The 24,847-nt window shown below is 43.2% G+C and overlaps 1 protein-coding gene across 1 annotated transcript in view; it reads right to left on the bottom strand.

Moving 5' to 3' along the window:
* The window catches only part of LOC117562065 (receptor-type tyrosine-protein phosphatase gamma-like), a 323,613-nt gene that overhangs the window by 51,287 nt on the left and 247,479 nt on the right, over positions 1 to 24,847 (bottom strand). Inside the window, 5 exon segments of the mRNA XM_034239841.1 lie at positions 12,912 to 13,046; positions 13,677 to 13,811; positions 14,105 to 14,187; positions 15,046 to 15,142; positions 19,004 to 19,095. Of these exon segments, the coding sequence (XP_034095732.1) occupies positions 12,912 to 13,046; positions 13,677 to 13,811; positions 14,105 to 14,187; positions 15,046 to 15,142; positions 19,004 to 19,095 (542 nt within the window).

Genomic DNA, 24,847 nt, shown 5'->3' with positions numbered 1-24,847 from the left:
GTAAATTAATCACGAGTACAGCTGGATGGACACCAGCGGGGGAATTTGTAGAAAAGGGGACAGCTGTAAAAGGTTCACACATGTTAGATTTATTTAAACATTTATCCTGTTCGTATAAAACAAATGCACGGGAACCTAAAGGCTGGCGGTTTTTTTTAAATAGTCTGAATGAGCTCAACATTCCTTTATCAGCTTTTCAAAACCTGCACGCTCGTGAACAATATCGTATAATCAAAGAGGGCGAGCCAAATGGAGAAAATATACCCAAAAAAAGAAGAAGGAATAGTAAATCATCTCCTACGACGCCCCGATGGGGGGTGGCAGGGACCCCAGACACCGCAGAGGGGGGAGAACCTCCGAGTGCTCTGCTTAAGAAGAAAAGGATAAGGAAGGACAGAATATTAAGTCCTAGCTGGTTACATTTTACCCCCTAAAGTTGTATTATATATTTTATTTTCCTAATAAAGACAGAGTCACCTGAATTAATTTTGTCTTCAGACCTTTTTTATTTCTACATTTTATAACAATCTTTAAACATTTGTAGAGAACAAACACTGTGGTTAAAATGAGTGTCTTTATGACGTCTCTCACACCGTTGGTATTTTTTCACAAAATTCGTTACAGCAGCATCATTTTTTACCACATCATCTTGATACAGAGATAACACATTTTCGTAAGACAACCCGGACGCTCTTTTGCATAGATAAAAAACACAGTGTTGACCACAGGCTGTAGACATGACATTCTGAAGTTGCCGGTTATGGTATAAAATAGTTTTACATTGTTTTTCTAGAAAATGTAGGATGCTTTTCGGGTAATGACTAAAATCGGGGGGAAATCCGAAAGAATCAAAAAAAGTTCCAACCCCTTCCTCTTCCTCTAAAGTCACTGCTAGTTAGTGTTCTCCGGGCATGTGGGAGGGGTGGGTGTTTACAATCATGTATACAGGGCATCTAAATAATTGTTTTACTCGGGGTAGCTGATCTGAGGCCCACACCCCACCGAAAGAGTCCCCCACCATGTGACGCAGGAGACTGGCCAATTGGTGATTATTCATGTTGTAGTCTTCTTAGTAATAATCTACCAACACTTGACGTTTTGAATTAATCTCCAGAATTGAATCAAAACAAGAATACACAAATAAAGTGGTCGTTTGGGGTAATGGTACTCTGAACCTCATTTCCAGTCTTAAACTACCGCTTGTAATGGGAGACAGTGCGTCCGCATCTTCAGCAGCAGTTAGATTAAACACAAATAGTGAGTATCCTTGTTCGAAATCATCTCTGTCAATACTCAGAGGTAAGTCTTTCATGTGTCTCCCTGTAGCAGTGAACATGTTGTAAAACTCTCTGATTGACGACCCTCGGTTAAATTAAGGTTGGAATGCTTTGGCCGGTACTTGTCTGCCGTCCTGACATAGAGCCAGATATTCCATATCATTATGAAGGAAATTAAAAGGTGAAAGCTCTCTCCTTCCGGTGAAGGCTTCGTTTACCATACCCAATACTATGTATTTAGGCATATTACCCAGAAAGAGATTTTCTTGGTTGCATATTCTGGAATTCACAGGGATACTATAGGTTTTGATGTTTACCCGAGATAAAGGGTAGAGGGCGTTACCTCTCATCAGAGCCGCAGCATTACCTAAACGCACGGCAGGTGAGATGGTGGCCTTCTTGATAAAAAGTGAAGCCCCCAGTATTTTTATACGGTATGTAGAGTCATTTGCACACATGAGCGTAAAGGCATCGTTAGATCTGGTGAGTTTGATTCTCACATCTACAGCGTTCAGGAGAAGCCTCTCTCTGAAAAATATATCTGTGTGTAGGGCCCCCATCAGATGAAGCTCTCTAGATTCTGCCGTGAATATAGCTCTCTTTACTAGACCCTTGTTTGGTCCATTGGCGATCACTAAAGAGTCCATAGCACCCGCAGTGTCTTTATAAAATAAGCCGGCAGTGAACTGAGTTTTTAAAGTAGAATCAGAGTAATTCAATAGCGTTTCAATCATAGCTCTGTAAGGATGAGTCGAACTGGATTGAGAAATTAGCCTGTCCCCTAGAATAACGTCACATTGACTAAAAATGGTATACAGAGGATAATTAACCAGGGCCACAGGGGCATCAGCTACCAGATTAGTCCCATCGGCGTTGGTTATTTTGATCCTGAGATGCATCAAGGTGTCATTCATATCTAGGTATTTATCCCCGTCCCCGGGAATAAAAAATTCAATGGGTCCGTCCTCCGTAATGGTAGACAACGGAAGGACCTCTGTGTAGTGTTTTTCATCGATAGAAAGCTGCGTCATGGGGGGCAGAAAATAAATCCAGCTCTGCCATGCTGCATTCAGCAGATTTGTGATGTAAAAGAGCCATATTTAACACTCTAAAATATATCTCCCCCCAATACGTTCCTTCTCCAAGGGTATTTTTTCCCTAATGATTTTCTTTTGACTGAGTGCTTTCCTTTTTTAACACCTACCGGAACCCGTTTGCCTGGAGGTCTCTTCCTGGCCCTTCTTGCCAGAACCATCAGACCACCTGCTCTTTCTTGAGATCCGGGGTCTGACTGGCGGCCAAATTTACGGACAGCCTTACTGATAACATCTGATGCAATATTTTTGGCAGCCGATTTCAGATGAGGTTTAGCTATGGCGAACCCTTTTCTCACCAGGGGTGCGACAAAACGAAATAATCTCGAAAATATAGAGCCAATGCCTCGCCCGTACATCACTGGGGCACCATAAAAACCCGGCAGGGATCCTCCTGCTTGATTTTCATAGTAACTCACAAAACGTTGGGGGTCGTGATGAATCATCGTTTTGTAAAAGATTGCCCTGCTTTTGAAGGTCTGAAATGAAGTTTCACTACACTCTTCCCGTAGGTGAACTTTACTGGTTTGTTCTGATCGTTTTTTATCTCTATCTGTATATTCTCGATGTGCGTTTTTGTTACCGGTAAGTAATACGCAGGATTAAAATACTGAGTTACGGTATCGCCGAATGTTCCTCTTATATCTACAGTTCTCAAGAGAGGAGCAAAAGCGTCACCTACCCGCTGGTGACTGACCACATTACTATAGCAGTATAGATGAGTTGAGCCTGCATTTACATCCGCTGGGTAGACTGCTGATTTATCGTCAAATGTGAGCCACTGGTCTGGTTTTATTCCAAGCATATAAGCGACGGGTTTTGGAAAGCGGAAACGATATTGGCCCCCTCCTAGAAAATCAATTTTCCTGTGAATTGGACTATAGTACAAACTGACATCAGAGTCAATTTTTCTGAAGCAGGACTCTAGTTCCTCCATGAGCTGAGTTATGCTACTATAGTAACCAGCTCTAAACATATGATGTTTTAACTTATTAGATATGTCGGGGAGTTTTGGTTTCTTTATCCATTCAAAGTAGGCTACTTCCAAAGGTATATTGTACCAGGTGTGCGGGTATGACATTTCTGTCATGGCGACTTGCCACGAACCATCCAAGTGTAAAGGCTGGGCCAGGTTCACCTGATAACTAGAGCTTGTATTGTTTTGAAATACATCAAGGCTGGCATTGGACGGCAGCGTAATGTAGAACCCTTCATTTATCTCCATGGCTGTAATGAAGGACTGAGCGTTGATTCTGTTTGCTTTTATACATCTTTGATTTTGCCTGCATCAACCCAGCTGTTGAATTTTTCGGGCCAATTATGCCAAGATACAAACATTTGTTTTTCCCCTCTCACCACCCGCCTTTTTATAATTTTCTCGACTTGAAAAGCCTTGTCCTTGGATATCTTCACTTTTTGTAACTCTTTCTCATAAAAAGTCCCCTTGATCTCTTCTCCATCATAATCTTTGAGTTTGTAAACAGGTGGCTGTCGAGGTATGCCTTCAGACACCGTAAATAACTCGTCCGTATAACTCTGCTCATATTTTTTTATCAAATACCCCTCTCAATTTGGATATCCTTACAAGCTCCCCCTCCTTAAAGTTCATTTTGGCAACAGCTTTTTTACGAAGGCTGGAAGGGTTATACAGGTTCCGGAACACTTGAGCCGCATTTTCCTTAGTCACTTGCAATGGTGTCATCTTAATACTTCGGTGATAACTATTATTGTAACTTTCAATTAGTTCAGGTAAGACGTCTATATATCTATGAGTGTTTTTAGCTGTAAAATACCTCCACATTTTAGTTTTCAGCGTACGGTTAAATCTCTCTACCACACATGCCTTCATATCACTGGCGGTTGCATAATGTGCTATACCTCGTTTCTTCAATAAGTTTTGAAAAACTTTGTTAAATAATTATTTCCCCGCGTCTGTTTGTATCTTTTTAGGAATCTCACTGTGTGTTAAAATTGTATCAAAGGCTTTGGTAACCTCAATACCTGTCTTCTTCTTTAATGCTTGAGCATAGGCTTTTTTCAAAAATACATCTACGACTGTTAACAAATAATTAAAACCATCATTATATTCGGACAGCGACTGCATATCGCAGAGATCTGCTTGAAATTGTTGTAGCGGTCTGAGTGCGAAAACTCTGTTTCTTACAAAATGCACCCGAGCCGGCTTATGTAAAGTATATGCATCCTGCTCAGATAAATATTCTCTGACTTTCTCTACATTTACCTGTTTACCCATTTCATTCTGTACAGCTCTATGGAGTTTATCCACACCTCCTAAACTCCCTGGATTAGAAGGAGTGTAATACACCTTTTGCATGACACGTTTCTCAGACATGTTCCCTGTTACAGCCCGATGAGGTAATGAGTACAACAGTTTTTCTTACAACGCATTTTATTGATATGTCACACATGTATAAAAAAACATTTTCTCTAAGCAGAGAATAATAAACATGATTTTTAGGAAGGACACACTAGATCAAGTAGCCTAAAATAAAAAATAAAAACAGATAAAATCAAATCAAAAAAACTCTTCCTATTGCTGCCAAAAGTGCCAAGCTGCTCTTATAGTCTTCAGATGGGTCTCGTCGTTCTCCATAAGCTGTTCGTAAAGCTTCTTCATTTTAGCCTCAAAGAGTCTGGTGTTTCTGAGATTGTGCAGAATCGCCTCGGTAGCTCCAAAGACTCTCCTCTCCGACACATGAAGGTGGCCCTGGTGTAGAGCGTCCCGAATGGCTGGAATGAAACGAACGGTCCACAGTCTCTTTAACACTTCATCATAGTTTCGATCCAGATAGTATTCTTCGGTCGGAGATAAACACTCGTGCCGCCTCTGACTTGGGTGATCGACTTGACATCCGTAACATTTTTCCTTTCTGTAAAGGTACACGACCCTGTCCAACAGATGAACTACAACTGCTTTTACCGTATACAGGAATGACGATGTCCGAGCACATTCTTTAGCATCACCCTCGGGAGCACAATGAAAGCATGGCGCATCAAAGCCTACTGTTGTTGATTCCCCTGGAGACTCGGATGGAGTAGATGGAGGTTGATGCATATCCAGCCACCCCGTAATATCAATATCAGCCATATAGCTGTCGAGATCTGGTGTCCAGATTGTTGGAGAGGATGGAGGTCCTACAGGCGTTTGCTCCAGGCTGCAGCTCGCGGTGAGAGAGTTGTTTTCTCCCAGATCCATGGTTGCTGCTCACAAAATGTCCTTGAGGTGTTCTCATTTTTAAATGATCTGGTGAGGAAAGGCGGGGCTTGTTATGTTGAGTGGTAGGCGGAGCCCTCTGTAAAAAGTGAGAGTCTTTTGCATTCAAACCGGGGGAAAATCTGCCACTTCCTCACAGAGCCCCTCCTCCAACACACATGAACGCGCGCATGACCAAAAGAGGGCACGAGATAAGTTTGTGCACAGACTGTAGGCGTCTGACCCCCGCACTGCTGCTGCATTCGTTTCTTGACTGACGCTACGGACGGATGGCTGTAAGTTGTCACAGGCTGATTAACCCCCATTCGAGGCGTCTCTTGCCATTTTTGTTTTTTGAAAAGGTGACGGGGTAAATGGAATTGCTGTCTTGTTATTTCGTTTGAGCGTATTTCTACCTAATTCCACCCCCCACTATTTGTTGCGTCATAGCCCCGGAAGGGGTAGAAAAGGGGGGGAGGCTGGGAGGGGGGCTGGGTAGACAGTCTCACACATAACTTCAAAGAGACACCTAGATTAACATCAAAGGTTTATAGCACACCAGTGTGAAGTCACACCGGTCTGTTATAACACTTCACATCAAAGGGCAAACACCAAAAGCTAATTAGATTAGACATCATAATTAGATTAGACAACAAAAGGGCTCTGAGGGGGGCCATACAATACAGCTTCAAAGAGACTTAATCAACACATCAAAGAATTAGACAACAAAGGCGCTAGCCCGGGGGCTTTTCACATAACACACATCAAAAGGATCTCGAACAAAAGCGCTACACAGGGGGGCATTTCACCCCTAGGGGGTGATGACCCCTCACCCTCACATCAAAGGATCGCGAACAATGGGAGGCGGGACTTAGTTCATTTGCATAATTTGGGGCGTGTCCACCTGTCACATTTTATGCATACTAATGAGACGAAAGCGGTATCATTACTACTACTGGAGAGGGTCGGAGTCCGAAATAATGATCTGGATGTATCAATTTAGGCATACTTTTCTCAAGCCTCCCTGCTAGGACCTTGGTTAGAATGTTATAGTTGCAACATAAAAGAGTAATCGGGCGATATGATTCACACAACAACGGATCTTTATTCTTTTTGAGTAATAATGAGATAGAGGCCTGCGTCATAGTTGGGGGAAGAGCCTTCCTAACCAGGACCTCCTCGAATACATTTACTAATAGCGGCAGTAGTTTAGGGGCAAACTTCTTAAAAAATGCACTTGGATAACTATCAGGGCCTGGTGCTTTTCCAGGTTTCATTTTTTTTAATTGCGTTGTCAATCTCTGTTAAAGTTATATTTCTCTCCAGTCCAGATTTGTCTGATTCATCCAAAGAGGGCATTTCAATTTTACTAAAGAAGTCATCTACTAATTCCTTGCTACTTGCCCCCGAGGTGTACAGATTCTCATAGAAAGACTGGAACTGGGCATTCATGTTTTTTTGGTCTGTGACAATATTACCTTCCTCATCTTTTATTGCAGATATAAAACCTGCTGTTGCTGACTGTTTGAGTTGATGGCACAAAAGCTTGCTGGCACGCTCCCCATGTTCGTAGAAATTAAAGCGTGATTTTAAGTGAAGATCTACCCCATTGGACAGAGAATCAAATTCTGTCTGAAGCGAAATTCTCTCCTTGTAAAGATTCTCCGAAGGCGATACTGAATGTAATCGGACAATCACTTTAATCCTATCAATCAATTCTGTAGCTCGTTTGAATTTCCTTTTAGTTTCACCAGCGTTATAAGATATCACTTGCCCCCTTAAATATGCTTTCATGGTTTCCCATAGTGTGACATAACTTATCTCTGGGGACTCATTGGTTTCGAGAAAGAAATCTATTTGTGTGTTTATAAAGTCAACAACGTTTTTTTCCGCAAGAAGCCTAGGATTAAGGCGCCATACGCGTTGGCGGAGTATATTTTCCGGAAGACGTAGCTTCAAAAGTACTGGGCAATGGTCTGATATGACTATACTGTTGTATTCCACCTGTGTAGTTATGGGCAATCATTTTTGGTCTATTAAAAAACAATCAATTCTATAGTAGGTTTGGTGTACTGGGGAGAAAAAAGAGAACTGTTTGGAAGTCGGGTATTTAAATCTCCGGGGGTCAATCACTCCATAGGCTTGAAGGAATGTATTTATGCAGCTTGCTGATTTATTAGGTGCGGTGACCTTACTGCCAGAACGATCTAGCACAGAGTCTAGGACAGAATTTAGGTCCCCCCCTAATATTAATTCATGCGAGTCTAGGCCTGGCAACAGTGAGAAAAGATTCCTGAAGAAATCAACGTCATCCCAATTTGGGGCATACACATTCGCAAGCACTACTGGCTTATTGAACAGTTTACCTTGAATAATTATGTAACGACCATTTTTGTCCCTTATGAATTTTAACTCTTCAAACTGCACATCTCTGTGCAGGAGAATAGCTACCCCCCTGCTCTTGCTATTACAATCGGAGTGGAAAACCTGTGTAAATCCTGCTCTTTTAAGCATTAGCTGGTCTTTATTTAATAAATGAGTTTCCTGTAAATATTCTATTTCAGTTTTTAATTTGTTTAGATGAGAAAACACCTTGCTTCGCTTCACCGGGTGATTCAATCCCCTTACATTCCAACTCACCACTGTGGTGTCCGCCCTGCCTAAACCTTTATCTACAGAAGCCATCGATATGGTCCTTCAAATTATGATACTGCATTGGGGAGTCCCTGAGTTTGGTAAAAGGGTTGTAGCCAAAAAACAAAAACAAAACAAAAAAGGGTGGGAAGGGGAGGATGAGCACTTATACACATACATTTTCACAAACATAAAACACAATGACAACACGACAAACGTTGTCTCCCGCATGGAGACTGCTTGCACTTCCAGTAAACCTCTTCTCCTAAACTGCTTACCATGCGAGCCCCCCATGAGAACTGAACAATTAACTCAATATAGCTCCTTCTCTTCAGCTGACCAGGCAATGCTGAATATAGCGACATCCTAGTTTGAAATATCAGCTAGGTAATGTAACAGCCCTGAACATGTTATGACTCAATAAAATAAAACGTTAATGTCTAAAGGTGTTCACAGTTTCCAGCTATAGTGTTATATTAAAAAGTTTAATACAGCGTATTTCTATATTCATTTAGAGATCACATGAGATTCCATAAATGATGTGTGCTCATTGCATATATGCTGTATGATTGTTGCTACTGTTTGGCTGCTGGGGTAGTGGGGTAGCTCTCTTTGATAAGAGAGACTGTTTCACTCAGAACAGGACGTGCTCTTTGGAAGAGACGTCATACTTGCACACACACACTGTAAAGAGAGGGGACGGACCAGACGAAATCCACACCAGCTGACTCACTGCTTGGGGGTCGCCCAGGAGTGAACAACGAATTAGAAGATATGAAGGGAGGGGCAAACAATACAACTCCTCCCCACTTATGTGTATAAATACTGTAACATTTCAATACTGGACACTCTTCTTCTGACTGGCTGTAGTGATACGTATATCGCACGGTGGTAGAACTTGAGTCCGGGGTACTCTGTATTTTGTACGTATTTCTGTACTGTTGCCTTTTACCAGTAAACTCAGCTCATATCTCGGTGTCTGAGTCCTTCTTCTTATAGCAGACCACTGATCAAGGGACGGCGCGGAGCAGAGGTGAACCTTCCACCACCGCCATTGGGTGGTGCTCCAACATGTCCCATATGGTTACACGATGATATTGTTGTCCGTGGCGTAGCTTGCCTCAATTTTTTTCCCAGCAAGAATAATAAAGAAAAAATATACGTTATCAAATGGGAAATCCTGAGAATTCTAGATATGGAGAAAAATAATATTGTCCGGCCGAGTTGTTTCTCGTCTCCATCTACAGCATATGGAGCTGGAATTTTAGCCCTTGGCCAATACTCACCAGAACATGTCCATTATGAAGCCTTGCGCACCACCTTGTTAAGAACTAACTCCTTTGCCAGTTTTGAATCGCTGAAACTTGCCTCGTGGCCCCCCGATGTTGTGATCATCAGTATGGCAGGGTATTTCAGGCCGTAGCGCACTCCCTCGCAGCAGCCCTCTCACCTTGGTAAAGGCTGCCCGCTGTTTACTCACCGCCTGTTACCGTCGGGGTCGTCACTGATTTCATCTCTATTGCTTTCTTTAGCAGCGATTCTTTTTCGGAGAGATAGTGGAATTTCACAATAAAAGCCCGCGGTGGGAGCCCGTCTTGTGTCGTTCTGCTGCAGAGAGCGCGGTGCGCCCGGTCCAGGGTCGGGGGCTTGTCGAGACTAAGGGAAACTTTTAGCATATCAGCCACAAACTGAGATGGGTGCTTCCCATGCTCCCGTCCTTCCTTCACTCCTATAATGCGGATATTACAGCCACGTGATCTTGCCTCCAAATCCTCGCAACAGTCCCTCAGCGTGGCCAGTTCTTTTTTCATATCAGTAACATCTGATGTCATGCAGGTGATTGAGTCCGAGTGGTTGCTAACCTCAGCCTCCAGCTCAGATACTCGGCCCTCAGTTACTTCAATTCTTTTGTTGACTTGTTCCACCACACTTCTTAATTCCGTCCGAATCTGGGTAGTCTGTATTTTGAGTTCCGCCGATTGGGCTATGGCCTTTTCTTCAATTTTCGCCACCAGGTCCTGTTTAAGAGACGCAATAGCGTTAAGTACCACGTGTTGGTCGTTGATGTCTGCGTCGTCTGCCAGGTTAGCATTAGTGCTAGCCTCCGCCGCCGGCCCCAACTTGTTGTTTCCCTGGCGATTGTTTGGCATATTTACTCAGCAATCGTCTGGCTATGGATATAACTTGCGTATCAAGTCGCTTGGAGTCCGTTCAAGTGGTTTTAAAAGAGCAATATTCTGACATTAGTCGTTCTCATGAGGAGCTCAACAAAACTCCGTCTCTACATGGCGCTGCCCTCACCGGAAGTCCTTTTAAAGTAAATTAAAATAGGTAAAGGTTTCACTAGCCTATGAACAAACTACAGCATAGTTTTGGCAGTAAACGTCTTGCATACAGCGCAAGATAGGATTTACTTAGGATATAAAGAAATAAAGAGTGCAATTAAAATGGGGCAAGTCAAATGCAGGAATAATAAAGTATGTACAATAGGATGGAACTATAGAGAATGCAATGCCTGTGGGAATGCTTTATGCTGAAAAGATAATGCTGAACTGCTATGCTGAAATGTAATGTGTAAGAAGAAAGTGAAGAATTTAGATTGAAATGATACATGAACACTGGGGGCTTGAATGTGTGATAAGAGAAGAAAAGAAAGTAAAAAGGATTGGAAAAGCAGCAGAATATTTGAACTGCAAACTTTTGGCGAATGATCTGTCACCATGGCAACAGTATTTGATGACACTCCATAATACACTTAGATGTGTTGATGGCTTCATCGTTACCAAACCTGTGAAGTTTTGGGCCGTTTGGAGCATTTTCACTGAAGTTATGAGAAAAGCGTGTTTCATAGCGAGCATTATGTTGCCATGGCAACTGCATTTGAAGAAATCTCAAAACCGTCACGTAGATGTATTCACGGCTGGTGAATGTGATGTTTTTCACTCGGCTCCTCCCGTTTTGCCAGTACTGTGGTATTAGTGGTTTAGGAAGAGGGGAGTTTTTCACAAATCCAGCGCTCCCTAACTCATGCCTGGCTGTGACGTAAATGGTGTGCGGCCGTGAAGCCAGGACAGTAAACAAACATGTCGTCGGTGGTATGGGCGTTGGAGCTATGTGCAACTCAAGGCATATGCTCGAACCGGAGCTGCCTGGACGCTGCAATCATGTTGCGCACTATCCGTGCTGAGTGTGCTGACTTTTCGTACAATGTCCCACTGTCTGGCTTCCTGCATAAAGTCAAGTGCTCGGCGCAGTTGTGGCGAAATGTCGCTCCTCTGTTTTCATTTAAACAGCTCCTTATATCCGTTAGCGCAGCTAGCTAGCACCAGATGCTAACAACAACAATGCACGTAAGGTCTCTCTCTCGCTCGCTCGGGCCACACATACACACACCCTCCCGGTCCTCCAGATGGCCAGTCGGTGCCTGCCGGTGAGCGTGGAAGTGTGGTCTGCCACAAGCGGGCGGCAGGAGCGGGGCTGTCAGCATCAGCTTGTAGATGGTATTTTAAACTCGATGCGCTCTGAAACTACGGGGCGGCCGAGAAAAAAAAATACACATGCGTTAATCGCGTTAAAATAATTAGTGGCGTAACATTTTTTGTATTATCGGTTATCGGTATCGGTCTTGAGAAGCAGGAAGTTATCGGTATCGGTTTCAAAAAAACAATATCGTGCATCCCTATAAAATCTCTATAAAAAGAGAGAGAGCGCGCACCGGTACCGGAGATCGTTGTGGTTAGAATCTGGTGCTAGCTAGCCAAGCTAACGGATACAAGGAGCTTTTTCAACAACAAGGTGGAGGGAGAACTCTCTACTGTCAGACTGAGAGTCTCAGATAACCTCAGCTCAGGTGAAGTAAAGGACTCTCAGTGTTTAGATAGTTAACTTTAGTCTAGTTATCTCAGTGGGTCTCAAACGGTTTGGTCACGATTAATGTAAATAAGTATTTCTGAGGCAAATATATGATCATTATAGGTATAAAAAAACAAGAGCTTAAATAAAAAACAGGTATGAAATACTATATGACAGTAAAACAAGAATACAGCCCGTTCTCCCTCCACCTTGTTGTTGAAAAAGCTTGTTATATCCGTTAGCGTAGCTAGCACTAGATGCTAACCACAACGATCTCCGATAGATACCCACCGGTGCGCCCGCTCTCTCTCGCACGCTCGTGCACAAAATGGCTCATGCCACGCACACACAGAGCAGAGCTTGAATGAAACACAGAGACCCAGAAGTAGGCTACTTGTACTGTACTGTAGCATATTACTTTCTAATCAATCCTTTTTCAAATTATGAATTTCACACATACAAAAAAAGACACACATTTCTTGGGGGTGCTTAGGGGGTGCTATGGCTATCCTGGGGGATGCTTCAGCACCCTCTAGCGCCCCCCTGGCGCCGCCACTGCCTCTATGAAATGTCAAGCTACCCAACAGCACCCCCAAAAAAAAATTTCTGGTGACACTGTTACCTGAGCCACACCAGCTTCATGTTTCTGGTTTGTCGACACATTACAGGAGCTTCATTAGAGACGTTATTCTTTGAATAAAACAATATTCTGCCCTGTAGCAGCAGAACAGCTTTAGATTTGCAGAGAGGAATAAACAGACCCCACCAGGCTCTCTGTGTTCTGTGACTAGCACCCCCCAACACATGCTGCCTGTGTCACTTCTTCCCTCTCACTCTCACCTTTTTGACTTTAGTGTTCCGAAGAGTGAAGCGGCGCACCGTATAGCAGGCGTGAACTTTAGAGCTCTTCAGAGTCACCAGCATGTTGCCGTACTCTTCACTGTTCTCTGTCGGCCAGTACTGTTCACATTTTCTCTGTAGAACAAACACACACACATGAATCAGATAAATAGTGCATGTGCATTACAATTCTGTCAGTGTAACACGTTTCTGTGGAAATGTTTTTTCACACATCCAAAAAAGAACAAACATGAGATTGAGAACATTTTTATTGATTTCTTTATGTACTATTTTTCTTTCTTGTTTTCCTTCTATATTTGGCTCTGTAGATACAGCTACTGTACATGAAAATTAAAATGGAAAAACTGTTGTCTAAAATGAGAATATGTCTGTATAATGAAACTGAGATATAAAGAAAACATGAGACTGAGTAAACATATTATTAAGCTGCCCTGATGTATGAACCCCTGTGTTGCCTTTGTGAGCAAGTACACCAGAACCATGGAATTGGCTAATCTATAATTAGCCCTAATTGTTGTTTGATTGTGTTAGTTACAATGTGTTTTGAAGTCCAAATGACTGCAGTGAGAAACTCATTTATCCTGAGCCCGAGCAGCAGGGAATAATGCTTTCTTTTGTCTTTCCATTTAGTGTAATCACTGTGTAATGGGGGGGGGGAGCTTTTGACAAGTTATGATTTTTTTTTTTAAACCTCCCTATAAACACACACATATACATTGAGTCTGTGTGAGATTCAGAGCGTACCCGGCCTTTCTCCACTAAGTTGGTGATCATGACAATGACGCCGGTATTTTGCTCCCACACCATCCGCCAGAAGTCGTCAAAGGTGGACTTGAGGGGTCCCTGGGCAGCGATGTAAGCTTTAGGCTTGTTAAAACCCTAATGGATGAATAACAAACGACATAATTCATCATTACAGTCTGAAACTGGAGATTATATCTAAGATATATCTATGGAGTCTTGATTCTGCTCTTGCGCCATCATCTCCAAAATGATTTCTCCACACACACACACTCACACACACACACACACATGCACACGCACATGCACACGCACTCACACACACACACACACACACACACACACACACACACACACACACACACACACACACACACACACACACACACACACACACAGATCAGTGTTGGAGGCCCAGTGGAAGTACTCACATCCACATAGTTAGCGTTGATGTAGTCTGAGTGTTTGGAGTCCTTCCCAGCCAGCGGCCTCAGCTTCACCCTGCTGTGGTCGTCTGAGGAGGAAACAGAGCGGTTCACACACACACACACACACACACACACACACACACACACCACACACACACACACACACACACACACACACCACACACACACACACACACACACACACACACACACACACACACACACACACACACACACACACACACACACACACACATACACAGTGAGTGTATTTGTGTGAATGAGCTCACACATACATCTCTCCATGTCATGTTGGGACCCTTCCAAGTCACCTGCTGCCAACCAGGAAGCACATTCACCTCTGTGGTACACACTCTGGTCTGTGGTTTAGCTTTTACAGACTTTTAAACAGCATGGGACTGCCTTTAGCTCCCAGCATGCACCCTGATAAACATAAGACTGAGCTGCTATCTCACCCTGATGCTTGTATGAGACATGTGAAATATTTATTACAGAATCAAGTATTCATCGGCCTGTGTGGCGTTTTAGCACAGCAGGGTTTGTGGTAGTTTGTTGGTCTGGTTAACCATTAACACATGTACTAAATGTTTCAACAAATGTTAAATAAAAACTAGCAAATATAATAAACTGGGTGGAACTGGTTGCAACATTAGTTACCACTTGGATGAAATGCGTTTGACTATCATTTCAGAGCTGAATATGATTTTCATCTCCCTGGTTAATGTATGAAACATATGGGAAATAATGAGAAGAGTCTGTCAGATTTGTGGACTGGCTGAGTCTGAGATCTCTTCACAGCTTACTACACTTAAATTAAAAGTGTCTTATATTTATTTCAGCAGATTGAATTATAGGATATGTGTGTATTATATCAAGAACATAGAACATGGTATACATTATGGTGTGTTGAAGTGTGTACTCACAGGCTATTATGTTGATATATCTGTTCTTGTGCTTGTTGTCGGGGTGGTTGGAGTGCTCTGACGTGAGCTTCATATCCGCAGTGCACCGTTGAACCTCCTGGACAAGGACACACGCACGCACACGCACACACACACACACAAACACACACACCGCTTTGTCATTCTGATACAGTCTGTAATTTGTGGTTTGCAAGGTATCCTACATTTGTTGCATTTTTGAAAATATACTGTGGATGTCAAATGCTTAATTTTTTGAATGAGCATCACTTTACTATTTTTACTCAAGATATTCCTATATCTAAATCTCTAGGGGCTGCTACCTGCGCTTCAGACTTTTTTGTGAAAAGCCAAGTGTACTATTGGTCATGTGAGGCAAGAAGGGATCATTTACACAAACAGATAATGTGTTTTATTCCTTTTCCTTTTTACACTTTAGGAATCATCAATGGTACTAGTGTTGTTTTGTTGAGATATATTCTATATTCATAAATTCCGTTTTTATGTTCTGCCTTCTGAGGTAACTTGAATCAGGTTTTATTCATTTTTAGAATCGCCTATATGTTTTTTAATAAATAAACATTCATTCATTTTAAAACATGTTATCCTGCTTGTCATGTAATGTAAGTGACAGTGCCAAGCCTTATACCTAGGCCCTCTGACCCCCCCCCTCTGTAAACTCCAGTATAGGAGCCAGCAGGTGGGCGCGTGCACGTGAGTGGAATAAACCGAAGTGCTGTCAAAACACTGTGCGGGTTCAAGAGAGAGTGATGTGTGTGTGATAAACGCATTCAGTGAAAACGATTGCATGTATCCCAGAGCAAGAGTCATCTCTCTCCACATTTCCACTTTTCACCATAATGTCCGTTTCAAAGGGACGGCATTAGGACAGAGCCGCGGCCCCACGGGAGCGTTCCGCGGTGCGTTCAAGGACCTCAGTAGAAAATCGGCCCTTTTCTGTGTCAGCCCCCATGCCAAAACTCCCTTCTTATGGAAAGGTTTGGCAGCGGAGTAGGCCACCAGAGAATACTACAGCTTCTTAGCTTTGGCTCCACAGCTGCTGGCATGTCCCCTGAACACAGTTTTGTGGGGAATGGAAGCAGAGTAGAGGGGCAGGACACTGAGACTGGGTTACTCACTCAAGCTTTGCAGCGTCCCTCCTCCATTCAGGGGCAATAGAGAGTCAAATCTATCATCCTGGGAGGAGATAGGTTTCCTTTGAAGTCGAAAAGAGGCCCTGTTGCATGAACGGTGGGTTACGTATTGTAACCCTAGTTCTAGAGTGATGTGTGTGTGTGAAAAATGCATTTAGTAAAGACTATGGCATTTATCCCAGAGCAAGAGTCATCGCTCTCCACAATTCCACATTTTCCCATAATGTCCGTTTCAAAGAGACGGCATTATGACGACCCCCCCGAGAGTGGGCCGCGGTGCGTTCATGGACAGAAGAAGCTCAGATTAATGCCTCTTTCTCTCTGAGAGAAAACAGCATTATGGCGGAGCGCGCGCTCTCACGGTGCGTGCCGTGGTGTGTTCAGGGACCTCAGTGAAAAATCGGCCGTTTTGTTCTCTGAGTGAAAACTGCATTATAGAAAAACGGCCCTTTCTGTGTCAGCCCCCCATGGGTCAAACTTCCTTTTATGGAGGGTTTGACGGCGGAGTGGGCCACCAGAGAGTACCACAGCCTCATAGCTGCGGCTCCGCAGCTGATTGCACATGATTGGAAAATCAGTGGTGTATTAACAGGGCGGACGGACAGGACACTGAGACTGGGTTATTTACGTTCAGAGGCATGAGAGAGGCAAATCTGTCATCCCAGGAGGAAATAGGTTTCCTCTCGGCATGTGCACTTTCAAGTCAGAGAGAAGGGGCACTATTCCCTGTACTTCCTGGTTCCCAAGAAGACAGGAGAATTCAGGCCCATTCTGGATCTTCAAATGCCTGCACCAGCACATTGCATGCAATAAGTTCCATATGTTAACTATGAAACAGTTACTGGGATTGGTGCAGCCAGGCGATTGGTTCACAACCATCGACCTGAAGAACGCTTACTTTCATGGCGAAATTGCTCCAAAACACAGAAAGTATTTGCGTTTTGCCTTCCAGGGGGTAGCCTACGAGTACAACAGACTGACGTTCGGCTACTCCCTATCCCCACGTACGCTACGGCGCTGCAACTGCTGCGGGACCTCATAGTCATGGCCAGGTCCAGGGAATGGGCAATGTTTCACACAGCCAATTGATCCTACACCTAACCAAGTTGGGTTGAAAAAGAGTTGCGGTCAATTGGAAGAAGAGCTCCCCCATACCTCACCAGCAGGTAGAATATCTGTGGGTGATGCTCGATGCAGGCAGACTACGTGCCACCCTCACAGAAAGCAGACAGGCATCCCTGCTGCGGCAGTCTGCAGGCTGTGTCAGGGGGCGACGGTGACAGCTTTGATCATCATGCAGACTTTGGGTCTCATGACGGCTGCTCACGCCGTAGTGCCACTCGGACTCCTGCATGCACGTCGCATACAGAGGTGGCTTACCGGCCTTCGTTTAGATCTCAAGACACAAACGACTTCTGGTGATCATCCCCCCCTCAGTAGAGAGCAACCTCCGATTCTGGGGGTCCCCAGAGAATCTGCGGAGGAGAGTTCCACTGGGGCAAGTGACCTCCTATATCACAGTCTTTACAGATGCTTCAGTGACAGGATGGGGGGGGACGTGTCTAGAGAGAGCTGTAGGTGGTTGCTGGCCTCTGACAGAGGCTCGGCACAGCAACCTCCTGGAGCTGCAAGCAGTGATGCTGGTCCTACAGCACTTCAAACCCTTAATACAGGGCAAACATGTGCTAGTGAGGAGCGACAACCGCACCACAGTGGCGTACATCAACAGGCAAGGCGGAGTCCACCTTGCCTGTTGACCCCAAGGGGTCCGTGCGCATTCTAAACGGGCTGTGGCTGTGTCAAACAGCCGTATTCAGCAGCGTGAGTGTAGAAGATATATGCACGTCGGCGTCTTGGTGTTGGATGACAGGGCGTGTATACATCGGGGCTCCGCCCACTGTACCCATGGAGTCCAGTAGAGGGCGGAGCCTGTGTGAAATATAACAGGGGGTTACGTATTGTAACCCTAGTTATATAAGCACAGGCGGAGCCCTATACCTGGGGGCCCTGTCTTTCCTAGTCCGCTCGCTGAAGAGTGTATAGGATAGTGGGCGGCGGGTGTAGCCGCCTTTATATACTGTGGGCCTGCGCACGCATTTAGGTAGGCTCGCCCCGATTGGCCGGCTACGTTTACGTAAACTCAGTAGGTGAAAGCACGCACAGCATGATAGAGAGTAGTACCCAGTAGAGGGCTCTGCCTGTGCTTATATAACTAGGGTTACAATACGTAACCCCCTGTTTCCATAGTTTCCCCACAGCAGCAGACGCACATTCATAACGTCCGCTGGCGCATCATAAACACGTCGGATAGTGAAAGTGCAGTCGGATTCTCTAAACTAAAGTACCGCAGTCTCTTCTCCTAAGTCCTTTTGGATTCTCCTATCCACTATCCCTTAACCCCGTGACGTTTCCCTCAGAGGTCAAGGAATAGGAGATAGGGTTAGACGTTAGGAGCTGATTTTTGGATTATCCGACCGCAACCCAGCACTGCAGAGAGATTGAAGTAAAAACAGGAACCAAATGGAGGATGAAGAAAACGGAATTGTCCATCACTTATACTCCTAGATTTCTCTTCAATAATCAATCGGCTAGTCTTCATTATCTTCAAATCTCTACTTTCAGGATCAGTGGTGGCGGCAACCAATTTCACAAGTTTATCAAAGTCTTGCCATCAGCATCTGATAGTGTGTGTGTTCTTGTGTGTTTCAAATGTACTGAATAACTGGTTTAGTCTGAAACAAGAAATGAAGAGCTTGGGCAAATACAGATTGCAAGTGTAAGACTTGTAACGTGACTTTACTGCTTACCTCGAAATCTTCCGAGAATCCGTGTTGGTTATTGGAGTAGAGTTCAGAGATGTGTTTGATGAACTGCTTGACTGGAATGGCCTCCATGTCATCTGAAGAGAAGAGGCAGGGTTAAACCAGCTACACAAGAGCAGCCACTTCCTCTGAAGTCACAATGCGCCCCCCAACGATGGGACTGGACCATTTTTTTATGGAATAGTGAATTACAGAAACAGAGCAGCACGCCTTTAGCAAATAAAGGTATAGTATTTCGTAACTAAGGCAGTGGCAGACTATTGTTTTATTTTCCAGGGATGCAAACACACGTATGGTGAAAAAAGAGAGAACTATTCGAAGTAGAAAAAAAACTGCGTAATATACCATCTGACAAAGGCCTGAGCTATAATGCTTCAATTAACTGGCTATTCTTTATAATATACTCTGATCAATAGGAGACAGAGATGTTAAGTTATAAATCAAGGGTTTTTATTATTATTTACAGCAGGGGTGGGGAACCTTTTCCTCTCAAGGGCCATTTACATTTTTACAACATCCTCCGAGGGTCGTACAAATGATTGAACTCAACCTCTGCTTAAAAAAACTAAAATCACAGCCCATTCATTTGGCCTTTCTTTCATGCTGTGCAAAGAAAAAGCAACCTCTTAATCCAGATATCTCAGCATGACTCGCGTACGCATGCACGTGCACGGTTGTGGCATGACCAACAAAACAGAAAGATAGACACACAAGATGTGTGCAAATGTATTTAGTTTCTTATCCATGTGGACATGATTTAAGTGGGGGGTTGACCTTACATCCTCGGGATTTTTTTTTTTTAAATGTTGAAGTTAAAAGCATCAATCTGGTGCACTTTGAGAGCGACATTAAGAGATCTATGGATACATCTCTCAACACCCACACTACCTTACATCCATGAATAACATGACAGAGGGAGGGCTGTCACCATAGGCTATCACTCAGGATGCCAAACTACTCTTTGGTAAGCCCCCCCCCCCAAGCAACATCAGGGCGAAAAGTCTGAAAGCGGAAAAAAACCGATCTGAAAGCGAAAAACGATCTGAAGGCGAAAACAAATGTGAAACCTGAAAAAACAAGATTTGAAACTGAAAATAAATATTTTATTCAAAAAATATTGCTGAACTGAATCAAAAATAATATTCAACCTGAAAAATTATTTCAAATACTTATTTTTATTTTGAATACATCATTGTATTTTTCAAAGTTCAGGATAAAAACTTGAACTTGTTTTTAATGATCAAAACGTATGACCCTGATATAGCTCCATACTAAACCATTTAAATCATTTAAAGTGTTACACCAATCAATGACATATTTTCAAACTAATTAAGAAACTGATGTTTGGGAGAAATGTGATATTTGTAGAAAAATGCCATGTTCCTCCTTTCTGATGCAAGGACCAACACCAGCCCAGTGAGTACAGCAGACGTAGGAGAGAGTATATTGTCAACTAGGTTATTTAGTTGCCATGAACTCATAATGTAGATGTTCAAATGTCAAAGTTTATAGTTATAATTTTACAATGCAGTAGTGTTGGAACTATACATAGAATTATTTCATTTAGTAAATAAACATTTATTTTCTAGCTGTTTTTGTTTATATTACATTTTTATAATTTATTGTTATTATTTTAGCTAATTCAAGTATTTCTTTATGCTTTTATTTTGAAGGTGGCGACAGGTGGTGGTGATTGGTGCACCAGATTGAGCATATGTTTTTTTACTAGAGATAAACATAGGAAAGCCACAGGGGAAACCATCGTGCTTTATGTTTTGTATTATTGGAATACTACAAAATAAACAAATGGATAATCCCGCCTGGACGTTGAAGCTTTTCCTGCATGAGATTTGCTTACAAGTGCCCAGAGCGTCCTGCCCCATCGGGCTGGTCCATGAGAACCAGAGGGGGCAGTGCCTCAATTCTTCCGTGGCGAAGAGGTCCACCTCGGCCCTGCCAAAAAGGTTCCAAATTGACTCCACCACCTCTGGATGAAGCCTCCACTCCCCCGGTGGAGGTTTGTGCCGAGAGAGGAAATCCGCAACCTGATTTCGGTGTCCTGGTAAAAAGGCTGCCCGCAGACTGGTCAGGCGGGTAGATGCCCAAGACAAGAGGTTCTGTGAAAGCCGGAGCAGCTGAACGGACCTGGTGCCCCCTTGGTGATTGATATGGGCAACAGCGGACATGTTGTCAGAACGAACAAGCACATCCCAGCTAGCGGGGAACGTTCTCACAACTTTGGCTAACATTACCTATTGGTTCTAATAAGGTTTTAAAGAAACATTTTAATCTGATTTTCAAAGAACATTTTTAGGATGTTTATTTTTTCAAATAATGTTCCTATAAGGTTTAAAGTTTAAAAACTAAGACATAACGTTTTAACTGCAACATTCAGAGGATGTTTTGAGGATGTTATTGAGGCCTGAGATGACAGAAAGTGTTTTATAAAATGTTCCTTTAATGTGATATGTTAACAAAGGTGGAACGTTTTCCTTGCAACATTCTAAGGATGTGTTTTGGACGTTGTTGGGGTAACACATTAAAGATGTTCTTTATAAAGCGTTCCCTCAATGTTACATGATGACAAATAAAGAACATTCTCCAAGCAACATTCTGAAAATGTTTTCAGGATGTTATTGAGGCCTGAGATGACAAAGTGTTTTATAAAACGTTCCTTTAATGTGATATGTTAACAAAGGTGGAACGTTTTGCCTCCAACATTCTAAGGATGAGTTTTGGACGTTGTTGGGGTAACACATTAAAGATGTTCTTTATAAAACGGTCCCTCAATGTTACATGATAACCAAAGAAGAACATTTTGAAAGCAACATTTGGATAATGTTTTCAGGAGGTTATTATTTTTTTATAAAATGTTCCTGTGATGCGAAATATTAACAGGGTCATGGTCAACGTCAGATTTATTTGTAGTGCGCTTTAAAAAACAAACTTGCTGCATTTGTTTGAAAATAAATCTGATGTCACCACATTTTCGTTTTTAGAAAAAAGCAAGCACGTAATTCATGATATTGCACGTTTGCGTAGGCATGTTTGAGTTCTGTTAACTGTGTTCTTATTCTCAGCGTCCAGGAAAGAGAAGCTTAAAAAGGAGACTAAATGGAGTCTCTGAGAAGGTTCAAAATTGGTACTTTAATTAATAAAAAAGGCGCGGTAAAGTCACAAACAGGATATGGTTCGACAGGAGAGAAAGTCTGAAGCTTCCTCTCCCAAGTCCCGGCCGTGCAGAAGAGAGCTTACAAGCATTCGTCCTTCCCGCTTGCTCGCTGTTCGCTCCTCCTCTCTGTGAGCTGTAGTGACGTAAGGGACTTCCCCCTCTCGTTCTCCTGTGTCCGATATCGCGTTAAACAGAGGATTTCGACATTTTACATTCATTGCTTACTTCCACATGCCTTTTCTCCTCCTTATCTCTTTCATAACTTTATGTGTAATACATGTTAACGGCGTCAATAGCCACTTTAATGATACTAATGGGCGGTAGTCCCGGATGTCGTCATGAAGGATTTTCAGAATAAAAGCTTAACAACTGGTTGTGCACAAGAACTTCTGGTTTTTCAGTATAAAACAGCATTTAAACTGAAGGTATGTTTAGGGTACATTATGCTATCAAAACATTGATTTTAATTTCTAACAGTTCCCAGTTAGACATTGTTGGGTTCTAAAAATATTCTGAGAATGTTACCATTCATTGTTCTAGGAATGGTTTCGAGAAGTTTTATTGTGGTTCCTAGAATGTACTTCTGAAAGGTAGGATAACGTTCTCTAAAAACGGTTTTGGTCCGGCCTCCTCTGGCGTCATACCCTACCGGGCGCGTTTCACAAGCGTTTCAGAAGCATTACGGAAGCGGAGCGTCGTGCATGCCGGCTCGCAGTTCTTGTTGATTTGGGCATATTTCCTGGACATTTGTACTTCTACAAGAAAGTAAGTAGGCTACGTAGTTAAATGGTTTATTTTTGTGTCTGTTTAAATCGTGTTTATTATTGTTATTTCCTATTTTGTTGTGTTGTAGACTACAGACATAATTAATAATAATTGTAATAGTCCAGTTAAAAACAACATGAATCAAAGATGGGTTGCTGTATTTTAGTGGTAAAAAAATATATAACGCATATATAACTAGAAGCAAGCTTGCAGCATTTTTATACACAACATTTTTTGACGTTCCTAAATCTCATTGGGGATGATAAAATCCGACGGAACAACTCGAAATGTGAAAGTGTTCCAGGATGTCTCTGCACAGATGCCCCGCCTACACTGCGTTGCTACCCCAGGTCCTAAACTGTAATGGAAATGCGCCACGGCCTCGGACGGCCAGCGAGGCAGCCCGAGGCCTGAGCGAGGACGCTTAGGGACGCTTAAACGGGGCTACCCCGCTGCAGTGGAAATGTGCCATAAGTGGCTGCGCGACAGGACACGGTTAGGCTGAGCCACGCTACTGCTAACTAGTTAACCGAGGAAACACAGCTAAACTGGAAACTCAAAAATGCTAATAATAGCTCGGCACAACGCCGCGGTCAGAAACAGTACAAAATAGCACAGCAAGGGCAACTCCTGGGAGAGGGAGCGGAAACGCTGCCTTCAACAAGAAAAAAGTTTAAGCAAAATAGCAAACAAGACAGCACGGATAATCCCGGTTTATTCCGGCGTCAGCCAAGTGGCTGCGCGCCAGGACACGTATAGGCTGAGCCACGCTACTGCTAACTAATTAACAAGGAAACACAGCTAAAGCTGGAAACTCAAAATGCTAATGATAGCTTGGCACAACGCCACGGTCAGCAGAAGTACAAAATAGCACAGCAAGGGCTGTCACTACCGGATCCGTCCCCCTGCCCGATCGGTACAGTGCATGTGCGAGATGGTCCGCCATATTGGACAACTCCGGACGGCAACCCAAGATGGACACTTGACACAGTGGCTTTTAGCAAAGCTCAAAAAGAAAACTCGAGAGAGATGAGTTATTGTTATTACAACGTGACTTCACTATTATTTAACAACTCTTTTTATTGGGTTCTTTTATTTGGGGTTAAGTACATTGTCAGAATAAGTGAGAAATGGATTTAACTTCTGTTAGACAGCTATCATACTGAATACATATTTACTGTGAATGTATGCAAAAATGTATGGCATATGGCTGTCTAACAGAAGTTAAATTCATTCCTCACTTATTCTGACAATGTACTTAACCCCAAATAAAAGAACCAAATAAAAAGAGTTGTTAACCAAGCCGACACCAACCTGTCCGTCGAAGTTTTCCGCGTAACCGGCCACAGCTCCTGGGGGACAGGTAGCCGGTAGCCCGTAGCCCCGACTGGAATAGTCGCGAAACTGCACTCAGCCGGCTGTAAGCGGGGAAATCCTTAGATCTAACATTCCAACGAACGCTTTTAGGTTACAAAAATGCAACCACGGTACTCTCGCGAAGCGAGAAGATGAAAAGGAGCCGATCCGCTAATGACGCCGGCCTATGTAGCCGGTGTCACGTGGGTCACAGGTGACTTTTATGTTATTAGGTATTCGAACTGTGCATGCGTGCGATGGATATATCCAGTGCTAAAGCACCGCCTCTGGCGGTCAGTAGGGACGAAATAAAACTACAATGTCATTTCAACCGTGAAATCTCCATCTGTTAAATTACCAACAAAGGTTGAAGAAGTACTCAGATCTTGTACTTGAGTAAAAGGAGAAGTACCAGAGTGTAGGAATACTCTATTACAGTAAAAGTCCTGCATTCAAAATGTTCCTCAAGTAAAAGTACAAAAGTATTATCATCAAAATATAGTGAAAGTAGCGACAGTAAAAGTAGTCGTTGTGCA

Source organism: Gymnodraco acuticeps, unplaced genomic scaffold (genome assembly GCF_902827175.1).
Source record: "Gymnodraco acuticeps unplaced genomic scaffold, fGymAcu1.1, whole genome shotgun sequence".
Classification (NCBI taxonomy): domain Eukaryota; kingdom Metazoa; phylum Chordata; class Actinopteri; order Perciformes; family Bathydraconidae; genus Gymnodraco; species Gymnodraco acuticeps.
This window is presented reverse-complemented; position numbering and strand designations above follow the sequence as displayed.